At 33.3% G+C, this 12,747-nt stretch overlaps 1 protein-coding gene across 8 annotated transcripts in view; it reads right to left on the bottom strand.

Annotated features, from left to right (window-relative positions):
- Positions 1 to 1,205: 1,205 nt before the first annotated feature.
- SYNJ1 (synaptojanin 1) overlaps positions 1,206 to 12,747 on the bottom strand; it is a 104,763-nt gene continuing 93,221 nt past the window's right edge. For 7 of the 8 annotated variants that reach the window (XM_074300761.1, XM_074300765.1, XM_074300758.1 and 4 more), the window contains 3 exons: positions 11,505 to 11,613; positions 11,012 to 11,220; positions 1,206 to 2,101 (listed from right to left, as the gene is read on the bottom strand). In XM_074300761.1, coding sequence (XP_074156862.1) covers positions 1,265 to 2,101; positions 11,012 to 11,220; positions 11,505 to 11,613 — 1,155 coding nt within the window. In that variant the 3' untranslated portion in view covers positions 1,206 to 1,264. Of the gene's footprint in view, positions 2,102 to 4,660; positions 4,685 to 11,011; positions 11,221 to 11,504; positions 11,614 to 12,747 lie in introns of all 8 variants that reach the window. The other variant, XM_074300766.1, reaches the window with a different exon arrangement.

The following is a 12,747-nucleotide window of genomic DNA, read 5'->3' as shown; positions in this document are numbered from 1 at the left end:
AAACTATACTTATTTTAAAAAGCGTACTGGAGACATTTTAATAAAGTAAAAGATCACTTTAGTTTATATTTGCAACAGAAGTATTATGAAAAGAATTTTCTGCTTGAGTTTACTCAATGTTATCAAAATGCCACATTTTGTATAAATTTTGCACATTTCTTGATAAAATAATGGAAGCAAGATCAATTGCATAATGGCAGTGCACTGCAGGAGATAAAATCCACAGCTGACTTGGGGCTCAACATTAGTAGTCTCTTAATGGGATAAAGTAGTACTGGACTACATCCTCCATTCAAAAGAGCTTCATCAGCACTGAGGTCTGCTGCTTTATCTGGTGGAAGCGATGTTTTATAACTAAATTAGCAAATACAGCAGTGAGAATAGGTGTGGGATAAAATGTGCCTTAATCAAAAGCAAGGAGAGACTCATATTTAAGACCAGGAGTTAAAATGTTATTAAGTAAACTATGCAATAATTGTCTTTCCAGATGTTTTCAAAGAACCACAAGATTTTCAAGGTAGTCTGGGTAACTACCCATGACAGGGAACTTCTGATTCCACTGAGGTGCTGGAGAGAAAAACCAATAACTTAGGGGCAGAAAAAAAATGTGTTTTGTTTTGTTTTTTCTCCCAATTTGGGGAAGGAAAGCTTAAGAAGCAGGAAATGAAAATATTCCACATAACTGAAATGAAATATAAAGTGCCTCAGTTATAGTTACAATCTTCTTCATTCTATAACAATAGACACGAGGGCATTGAAGGTAATTAAAATCTGCCTTGAATCTATGCCATATAAATAAAATCAGTTTAACAAATAATGCAAATAATTTGTTATATAATTAAAAAAATACCTGTCAAATGTTTTTCAGTATACTTTTGGCAGTTCTTTGGTAAATATTCATAAATACCAGTTTCTAATCTGTATGAAAGGGCTTATGACTATGTCAGGTGAAAATTATCATAGTTTTTTTTCCATATTCTTTCAAGGGGGGTGAATAAGAGATCATTTGAAGAATAAGTAGTATTCCTAAAAGTAGCTTTAAGCATTTTAAAATTGGGATTACTAACTATTTTTGGCTAACTATCCCAGTAAACAAACTCAACTTTATAATAAAAATTATCTTTGTGTATTCCCAAAATATACATATTCAAACTTGTACACATTTAAATAGTGGTATTTCATGAAGATATCAGTGCACTTAATTATTGCACATAGTATAACTTTAATGCCCAATTTTGGGGATATACCTTGCCCAAAAGACCTTTCATCTCTTAACATTATTTTTCTGTAAATCTATGGCTGATGAAGTCTTAGATGCCAAAGGGGTAAAAGGATCTATAGGAGCTGTAGGGCTAGGCGTTACTACTGGGGTAGGAGGCTTAGGTGCTCTTCTTAATGGCAATATACAAAAAGGAATAGTTGAATTTTTATTCCAGTCCAAGGACAAGTCTGAGTCATGAAATGAAGTTGACTGAGTGTTTAGTAAGTGTGAACAAGCTGATTTCTCAGAAATTGCTCTATTCAATTCTGTTGCACTATCTTGTGATTTTTGTTTTACACTGAAATTATCCTCCTCAAAAGTTACCCAGTCTTTTGGTTTGAGGCTTTTCACTGCTGAAGATGTACTCTGCAAATCAAAACTGTCCTCAAATCCACCCTCGGGAAATGAAGTCTTGCTTACATTATCACTGAGAAGATATGAAGAGGTGGAAGGATTGTTAACAGGTTCTTTTCGAGAGAAACACGAAATTACTTGAGATTCTTGAGAGCCAGAACTAAATGGATTTCCAAGAGAAGTTTTATCAGTAAAAGGATTTGTCTTGTTTAAGTCAGTAACAAAAGGGTTTGAGGAATTTTTTCTATTTTCCTGGGATTTGCTCCGAGCTGGGATAGGTGGCATTTCCGGCATGAAATTTTCAGAATCCAAGAAATATGTAAAGCTTTGTGATGTGGAAGGGAACTTAAACAACTCCTTTTCATTTAAAGGTAGAACTGGTAATGTTTGAGTACCCATCTGAGACTTTGATGGAGCAAATAGATTAAATGAAAGGTCACTCTTTAATGGTGTTCGATACTTAATGTGCTCTTCATCTGTTTTTATCTGAAATAGAAAAAAAAAATGCTGAATATTTCAGATGGATTCTTATACTACTTTCCCCTACTCCATTCCTCATATCCTCTTAATGTTCCTTATTTCCTTGTGAAAATTCAGAAATCTGAGTACTAATATAAAAAACTGCCCATGCTGCATTATTCTTTGTGAAATGATGTGGCTGAAATTCTATTACATTTGGTTCCCTCTGACCAGCCCACCAAGTAAATCTTTTGTTAAAACCTCCTTTAAAAAAAGTGGAAATATTTCATTCATGCAAATACTGACAACCAAATGGAGAGGTACACAAACAACATTAGGAAATGCACTTTGCTTAACCTAGTAGCTGTCCAAATGACAGCCACAGAATAAGGAAATTACATTTTGAACAATCTTATGCTGGTACTGTCATTTGTAGCAATCTCTCAACATCTATTTATACTGATGTTGTGGTTTCATTGTTCTTTTATATGCAAAAATATAAATGTTAATATGAAATTTCATATGAATGAAAATTAGTATGTTAGCATATTTAGGATCATAAGCCCAAGTCAATGCACTTCTTACCTTTATCTTTGAGAGCAGATGAATTGCTTTGTGAAGGAGCTTTTGACTTTAAAGGCAAGATTTCATTTTTAGAACTAAAATGCCACAGAGGAAAATTTCCTCTTAGGGATCTTCCTCAGATTTAAAAACATTAAAGTATATTAAAGGACAAGATAACAAACTTTTTAGAAAAAGAAATAACTATAAAATAGATATAAGTCCACCATGAATATGGTCTTGACTATGAATATGGTCTTAATGATGGTGGGCTATATTATTGCCTTAATATACAAAAGACATGACCTTAAATTGTTTTCAAATTCTGGTGAAAGGATTCATAGAAAAGGTAAATCAGTTAGAAGAAACCTTTAGAAATTACCCTAAACCTTCATTAAAGGATGAATTTTCCTTTACAATATCTCACTTGAATGATTCCAATTATGATAAGGTCACTTTCTCAGATGGTGGCATATCCCATTTTGGGGATCTTCAGTTAGGAATATCTTCTTTATACTGAATTGAAATATAACTGTTTACAACTTCTACTCATTATCTTTGTTTCTGTGAGCCAAACAGAATAAGATTAACCTCTTATTAATGTTAATGTATTCACTACCCTATACTAGTGATTTTTTGTCGTCAACTGTAGTTCAGCTGGTAGAAGCTGGAAATGTGTCATAATTGGTCCATGAGGAAAATAATTATTGATCTTGGCCTTAGAGCAACTATGTCCTAAAAAATGAACAAATCAGTCTCTTCATTATTAATTTCTTTTCAAAAGTATCTAAGAATTATCATTAAATTCCTCACCCATTTGTGCAGCACATGGTATTTATGCCAACTTCAAATATAAAGAAATAAATGTAGTGTGGGGAAAGGTGAGCTAGAAGAAGAGGTCAAAGCTGAGACAAAGGTCAGGCCACCCGTCAGGGGGCATCATGTGAAGATGCAAAAAAAGAAAATTAAAAAATAAAGGGATTTTTAAGCCTATGTTCTAGGCAAGTAAATCAAGTTATTTATAAGAATGAAAGCTTAAATCTTGGTGAACAGTAACATACAGGCCTGGAACAAAGAAAAAAAAGAATTTTTGTTTTTTTTTATGATTCGAATTGTCTTTTGTTTGTGGATAGGGAGTGGTTAGCCACTTGCTTATTAATTAATCACCTCAATTAACTGCATCATAGAAGTATGTAAACATATATAAGCAAGAAAAATCCTTAAAATATACTAATTAGCTAAATTGGGACTGGGACCCCTACTCTCAACACATACTAAGGACTCATAATGTAGATATATACATTTTAGAATTGTATCAAAAATTTTTGCCGAATATCATAAACAGGTAAATCTTCATGTTGAAGAGAAGCAAATTTAGAACTAAAAATGAAGGTAATATGCAATTTGACATAGGCACAATCTTTCTATCTATTATCAGGTAAGTAATTTTCAAAGTACAACAACAACCACAACACCATTCATTGCATTGAGATTTGTAAATGAAGTAGAATCTAAATTAAGTCATACTAGAACTATTTATCTTATAAAAGAAAAAGTTCTTGAAAGATCTTTAAATAATATTTTCTGATTTTTTTTGTATTAAGAGAATGAAATCTTTGTTACCAGAAAATCCCATTCTTCATAAGCAGCCTGACAGAACAATTAAATTTACATATAAATAATCTTAACTCTGAAAGCATTTCTGGATTAGATAAACAAGCTTTCTAAAAACCAGCAAGTTATTCTCTAACGATTATTCTTTAAGGCATTGTTAACTGTTCATAAAAGATGAAGTGGGGGAAAATATTGTTAAACAGTACTAGCAAATATAACTAAAATGACTCCTAAAAAAAATCTAAAATGCTAAAGAAAAGGAAAAGCAGATTTATGATGATAGTCATTTATTAATGTGGATAGGTGATTAAAAAAAAAATATGGGTAGATGTATGAAGCAAAAGAGTTTCATACATCTGATCTTTCAGGACAGATGAAGAGCACATAGAAGATTGGTAAATAGTCAGATACCTGTTACCCTGACGATTGCTCCTGCTTTAAGAAAGGAGACAAACATCAAAGGAAAGAGTTAGGAGGAAAATCAGAACAGTCCTAACAATTCAGTCTTTAACACTATTTTCAATACTACAGCATACCACACAGTAAATGAAAGAATAGCAATATTTACAGGTTATGTACAATAATAGACTCAAGAGATAACTAAAATTTTTACACAAATTATTAAGATTATATGAAATTTCTAGTCATATGGAAAAATGCTATAAATCATTATCAATTCGAGAATTGCAAATTAAGACAACTCTGAGGTACCACTTTACACTTCTCAGATTGGCTAAGATGACAGAAAAAGATAATGATGAATGTTGGAGGGGATGTGGGAAAGGTCATTAATGCATTGTTAGTAGAACTGTGAACTGATCCAACCATTCTGGAAAGCAAATTGGAATTATGCCCAAAGAGTTAACAAACTGTGCATGTCCTTTGATCCAGCAGTGTCTCTACTGGTTCTGTATTCCAAAAAGATCATAAAAAAGCCAAAACAACCCACATGTGCAAAAATGTTTATAGCAGCCTTTTTTGTAATGTTAGGGAACTGGATACCCATTATAAGGAAGTGGATACCCATTAGTTGGGAAATGGCTGAATAAATTATGATGTTTGTTATGTTATGGAATATTATTGTTCTATAAGAAATGATCAGCAGGATGATTTCAGAAAGGTCTGGAGAAACTTACATGAACTGATGCTAAGTGAAGTAAGTAGAACCAAGAGAACATGGTACATAGTGGCAATAAGATCTAGTGATTAACTCTAATGGACATGGCTCTTCACAACAATGAGGTGATTCAGGCCAATTCCAAAGAACTTGTGTTGGAGAGAAACATCTACATCTAGAGAGAAGCCTATGGAGACTGAATGTGGATAACAACATAGTATTTTCACCATTTTTGTTGTTTGTTTACTTTTTTTTCCCTGTTTCTCATTATTTTCCTTTTTGATCTGATTTTTCTTGTACAGCATGATAAATGTGGAAATATGTGTAAAGAATTCTACATGTTTAACACATATTGGATTGCTTGCAGTAGGAAAAGAAAAACTTTGTTTGCAAGATTTTGCAAGGGTAAATGTTGAAAACTATCTTTGTGTGTATTTTGAAAAAAAAAACCTATTATTTTTAAGAAAAAGGCTATATGAGGACTATATGAGAAATCCACTTTAGTAGTAACATGATATTTAGGAATTTTAACAATTTTTGGTGCTTTGATATAGTCAATTCAAAGTCATTACTAAAAGATATGATATTCCAGATGATCTTAAAAACTGAAGAAAAGCAAGCCTTAAGAGCTCATAGGCCTTCCCCTCTCCCTTCATTCTACAATTATTTTATTTTAACAGAGAAACCAGGATACATAAAAACCTACATGATTATACTGGGGAAGTAAACTTCTCAAGGGATGATAATTTTTAACTTGGCTAGTAACAGTAACACAGAAAAGTTTCAAACAAAGCTCAAAATATTCATCTCCTATTATTCTCTGCCCTATACAGAAATAATTGTCACAATTCAGGCTATTTACTGCATAACCACATGAATGGGGTCTGTTTGGGCAGTGACAGAAAGAGGGATGATTAAAAACTTTACAAGAAAACTTATATTGAAGGGCAATCATTTCACCAATATTTTCTCCTCCACCTTTTTTTGAGAAAAGTGAGAAGAGAAAATGTTCAATTTTTAAATTACATTTTATTTAATTCTCAAAATATCTTCACAGGCCTGTTATCATAGAAAATATCAGTCATGAAAATTCTGCAAAGGTACTCATAAACAAGTGTCTATATAAAATTCACATGTCATAGAAGGTGATCAAAGAATAGTTTGTCAACTTAAAAACTGAGTTTTGTTGTTTTCAGAGAGGATACTTCATTTAGGGTTTGTTTATAAACTTGTTTGTCTGCTGGGTGAACATTTATCAACAAGAAGATAAGGAATGTAGGATAAGTGAAGAAAATACAAATGCACAGAATGTCCTTGAGTCAAGGAGACCTGATTGTGAATCCTGTCTTAGACACTAGCTATATGATCAAATGGTGAAGTCATTTGATCATTATGCTTCAGTTTCCTTATCTGTAAAATAGGGATAATAATAGCTCTTACTTCACAGTTGTTTTGAGAATCAAATGAGATAATATATGTGAAGTGCTCTGAAAACCTCAAAATACTATTTGATATTAGCTATTATTATTAATAATGAATTGGCTCATGCATGTTTCTAAAAATTTTCTTTCAAGAGATAAGGCCAATATCATGTCCAGAACTGCCAAAATTTATTGCATTCTGAGTAAATGTTCTGGATGACTGAACCCTATCTCTTTAAGTATTCTTTTTTTTCCATAGTTTTGAAAAGGAATCATTCTAAAATATATTATTGTACTTTTCTTTCTTATTAGAGTAAAATGAAGATAATTGAAGATAGCCAATTAACTGCTCCTTAATCTCCTGCTAGTTCATTATCTAGATCATACTCCCAACTTAGGAAGAGTGTTACCCAAGACTTTGTCCTAGGCATTTCTCTCTTTCTACACATTCTCTCTTGGTGATCATCTTAGCTCCTATAGATTTATTATATCACTGTTTTATTTATCCAAACCTAGCCTCTTTCTGGAGTTTCAATTCTACACTGTCTAGAAGATATTTCAAACTGGATGTTCCAAAGGCATCCACCCAAAATGTCCCAAACTGAACTTATCTATCTTCCTAACCTCACTGCTCTTTTAAACTTTATTTATGTCAAACTCTGAATTCTTACATCATTACAGATCACTTCAGCTCTCTTAAGTTTCAATTTCTTTATCCTTCCAACGAGGGGGTTAAACTTGATGTTTAAGGTTAAGACTGAATGAGTAGAGGGCCCTATTTGTTCCATCCAGGCCTTGGGTCCTTAGGGGCTGACAGGACCATATGCTGAAGGCATACTACACAGCCCCTCATTATACTCATAAAACAGTAGCCTGGATGGGCATCTATGCAGTTAATCTAATATTATTCTTTAAATACGTAGTTTTATCAAGTTCCAAATTAGATGACAGAATCCCATCAGCTTTATTAATTGATAAAATCTCAAGGCTCCTTTGGTTATAAGACATTCCATATAAATTAGAGCTGAAAAGGGGATGTACTTCTTGACAAATAACTCAGTGATTTGGACAGGCCCTGCATGGGAACACTTGGCAGGAGGGAAGAGTTGCACTCAACAACACATTATGATCTTCTTTAAATGTTTCCTCAGGGCTGCTGTAATTTAGAAAAAGAAGGTTGGTGGCACAACACATCAGTGAAGCAACTTAGTGCATACATAGAGTGCTAGCCCTGGAATCAGGAAGACCTAAGATCAAATATACTAGTTTTGTGATCCTGGAGAAGTCCCTTAACACTGTTTACTTCATTTTCATCATCTGTAAAAATGAACTAGAGAAGAAAATGCCAAGCAAACTCCAACTGAGGTCACGAGTCTAAAACAATTCAATAATAAAAATAAAAGGAAATTTTATTTTTGTTTTTAAATCAGTTTTAAGAAAGTAACACTGGCAAAGGAAAGGAGACTCAATGATTGATTATTGAGATAGCTTAGCACAGCTCCTAATTATTATAGCATAACCAATATGTTAAGTGTGGAGCTCTCACAGACCCAGAGTGGTGAGCATGTTGAGTCTGAAGGAAGAAGAAGCAGGAAGGCAAGAACACCATCCATTTCACTGTTCCCTAGTTGCTACTAATTGCTATTAAAAAGCTAGCTTAAGAATTCACTAAATTGAAATGAAATGAAACCATGTTAGCTATTGAACAAAAGTCAGGAAGCTAAATAGTAGATTTTTGGATAGCTCATTTGAGAGGGATAGGAGAGGAAGGATGCTGCTGCAGCCATGATTGAGTTTCTACTTTAATTTGTTCCTCCAGGAAACAGAAGCCATTAGAAATGAGATCTGGGAAAAAGAAACTCGAGGGAGGATGTTTTTTTCCACTCATCTTGGTCTCAGTCTCCACCTTCAGCTGAGATTGGGACCTTAAATGACCTGATAGGATAAGATATTGCCTAATTGATTATTCTGTCCAATTCATGGGTAAAAGTCAAAGAGTGGGTAGTGGGACCCTGGGCATCAGAAAGTGATTTTACTTCCCTAGTGATGGATGACGCTGTGAAGAAGGAATGGCAGCCAAAAGACTGAAAAATACAGAATAGGTGGTATAAGGAAGAAGGAGATAGTGGCTTAAGGCTGAGAAACAAATTGCAATCAAGAGAATTAAAATTTAATTATATAACTTGACTTGTGTTTCCAAGTATAATCTTGAAGATATTTGCCAGGTATAACTTCCCCACCCCTGGTTCTGATAGCTGATTTTCTTTATAAACTAAAAATACTGTATTTCTGAGTGTCATTTTTAGCCAGCTCCTAGCTCCTGACACTTCTCCATCATTTCATTACACTACGACTATATTGATCTCATTAGGTGGTTGTACTTTTGGCCATGACTACTTATTTTTTCTTTTCTGTTACTAGTTTTTCTGAAAGTGTTCCTTCCTGATGTGCCATTATCCCTTGAAGTCTTTGACCTGTTAACTTCTAGAACCATAGTGTGAGTCATTTTTCATTAGGCATAAAACATGGTGTGGTATGGCTATGATAGGACAGAGACCAAAGATAAAATGTAGGGGATTATCTAGCTAGTATGTTGAACCCTTATCTTCCTGACTCAGAAATTCTATTCACTATGCAAGATAGCCACTTATTACAGATATTACTATGTCTAATTTACAAATGTAGAAAATAAAGCTGCTCTCAAACCCTGAACTCTTCCATCATCCCATGTATCTCTCAACTATTCCACAACATATGGCAAGTTTCACAAATATGTCCTTTAAGGAAATTTCAACAGAAACTTGATATAGAATATTTTATGAACATAAATGAAATGTATGTGATTTTGTAAAATTGATTATGGGCAATCTCATGTGTAAGTGAATTTTCCATTTAATGACAAAATTTAAGGATAAACCTTTAAATAGTTCTTACATTTCTTTCTGCTTAAGATAGCATTTCCAAGATAAAATGAAACATTAAATTTAAAATCTGATAGTTTAAAACACTAAACATAACTTCCATTATTTTAGAACCTACTCTGCATGTAAACCTAAAAATAATAAGTTTTAACTTGAATGAAAATATGTGCATATATTCACTTTCGTATGTATGTGTAAATATTAACACCAGAGACCGCCAACTTTTTCAATCTGAAAATTACTTTGGCAGAGCAAGACTCTCAATGACCATTTACCATATACCTGAGTAAGACAGCCTGTCATAAAAATGTTACAAAATTGGAGTAAATGAAGGTACTGCTTTTGATGACATATCAGTGATATACCTAATTTGGGATCTGCTTAATTTTTATAACTATGTCTATTGTTCTTCATCCAATCCATTTAAGTTGGGCCAATAACTCTAAAAGTTTGCTAAAATCCACACAAACTATTGCTGATATCTGCTCAATTGAAATTGACAACCTTGAAAATGTTTGATCCAACAATCATTCACATTCTCTGATTCATTTATGAAAAATGAAGGCTGATTTATGAGATATAGAAAATTATGTGTAGGCATGGATAGATTGTAATCTGTATCTGGGGAACTATTCAATGAATGAGATCAATGATATATTTAAATGTTTACTGTATTATATTCTTGGTGACAATACTAAATTTAAATGGTTCAAATCTGTTTTCCTAAGAAACAAAAGCAAAGATAAAAGGGTTAACAAATTTTCAATGTTCAAATTATATAATAACCAATTAATGAGATTTCATAAATCACTCGTAACAGTATTATCATAGGAGGTAATTTTGGCAAATGTCAAAGCATACAAAATAAAACCAAAATTATTTCTTCTTCTATTAAAATAATGTTAATTTTAAGGTTGATATTGCAGTTTTGGTAACTTAAAAAAAATTAAATACTACCTCTTCCATAACATTTGCCCTAATTCTCTTACTTCACAAGGAAATGAACCTTTCAGAATTCATCTAGTACTTTGTTTATAAAGAATTATAGTTTATTTGTGCGGTGTCAATATCCATATTAGGTTGCAAATTCTATAAAGGCAGGGATAACGTCACATCCAATCTTTTTTTACCTCAATTAATGTCTACTGCACAGAACAGATACTTAGTGAATAGCCATTTATGGTAAATAAAATTACAAAAAGCCTTCTTTGGGGAAAACCTTAGCTTTCTAGATCAAATTAATGAAGATCATGTACGAGACAAAAATAAATACTGAAGATAACATCTTTTAACATATACTTACTTGTTGATGCAAAGCAGATTCAGGGGTCAAACTATGAGATGATCTGCTACGTGGCGGTGGCTGTGGTGGTGCTTCAAGATTTTGTTGAGAAGTAGGTTGAGGCATAGTTGATGTTATAGGAATAAGAGGCTCCTGAAGCTTTTGAACAGGTAGAGTAAGGGAGGGCAGGGCCGTCTGAGGCTTTAGTGGTTCAGGGAGTAAAGCTGAACCTAAAAATATAGTGGAAGTTTTACCAATTTCTAGAGTACCAGGTCTTTATTCTCCTCAGTACAATATTCCTCAGTATTGTGGGACATCCTGGTCCCTTTTTTCCAAGAAGTAACTATTTTAGTCTGTGGCACTTAATAAAAAATGTATTAGAATATAGATAATTTCAGAGTTTGGAAAATTTCTTCCTTCATTATTGTTATGGCTTTCATTTAATCAGCAAACATCAATCAAAGAATTAGAGGAAAACAAGGGATGCAAAACTGGTTACTTCTAAGGTAGTTACCTTTTGGTAATTCAGTTGCTTTACTTTGGATTTCAGCAGTGAGCTTCCCAGCAGAAACCCGGGCAAGGCTTTGTGGTGCACTAATTACTCCAGCACGTGGTGGGATAATCTTAAACAATACAAATGCAAAACTTGCGAAATTAATTTATTTCAAATTAGCATAAACTTCATTATAAATATTTTCTTTAACATGAGAACTCAGATTAATAAAATGACCAATTATGATTCTAGAGGATTAATGATGAAATAAATATGCCTCTTCTCTCCTGTCAATAAGAGTTATGGAATGAGTCAAGTCAAATTAACAAGTATTTGTTTGTAAGTGCTTATTATGTACCAGACATTGTGGAGGGGGGAAAGGGAATACAAAGAAAGGCAAAAACAGTTCCTGCTCTCCAGGAGCTTATAATGTACAAAAAATTTTACACGCACACACACGCACATTCAAGAATGAATTAAAATATGAAGGTAATCTCACAGAAAGTACTAACATTTATAGAAAATAAGATTTCAATTAAGACTTAAGGGAGCCAGGAAAGCCAAGAGGCTAAGATGAAGAGGGATAGCATGGGAGATAGAGAAAATACCCAAGGCTTGGAAATGGAGTGAGGTACTACAAGAAGATCAGTTACTCAACAGCAGAGTACCTGGAAGGGAATAAATTATAAGAAGGGGACAGATGGGTTCTGATGCTATTGACTTTAAAAAGCTAAACAGAGGAGTTTATATTTGATCTTGAATGCAACAGAGAGTCAGTGGATTTGGTTGATCAGGGAGTGACCTGATTAGACCTGTGCTTTAGGAAAGTCATTTTGTTAGCTGAGTGGAGAATGAGCTGGAATAGGAAGGTCAATCCAAAGGAATCATTTGATGAGTGTGGTGGCAGTGATGAAAGAAGGGGACATATGCAAGTGGATTTGGCAGAATCAATAGGATTTGAAATAGGATATTGGGGTTGAGAAAAAATGAGGCATTACAAATGCCAAGTAGGTATGAATTTTGGTAATTAGGACTATGGTGTCTTATATAGTAATAGGGATGTTAGGAAGATGGGAGGGTTTTGGAAGAAAGAGAATGAATTCACTTTTGAAATTTAAGATGTTTATGGAACATTGAGTTCGTCAGACAGAGGTTGGGGTTATATAAATATTTGAGAATCATCTGCAAACAGATGATGATTGAACTTATGGGAGTTGATAAGACCACTAAATGAAACAGTACAGAAAGAGATGAAAAGAGTACC

Source organism: Sminthopsis crassicaudata, chromosome 3, assembly GCF_048593235.1.
Source record: "Sminthopsis crassicaudata isolate SCR6 chromosome 3, ASM4859323v1, whole genome shotgun sequence".
Classification (NCBI taxonomy): domain Eukaryota; kingdom Metazoa; phylum Chordata; class Mammalia; order Dasyuromorphia; family Dasyuridae; genus Sminthopsis; species Sminthopsis crassicaudata.
This window is presented reverse-complemented; position numbering and strand designations above follow the sequence as displayed.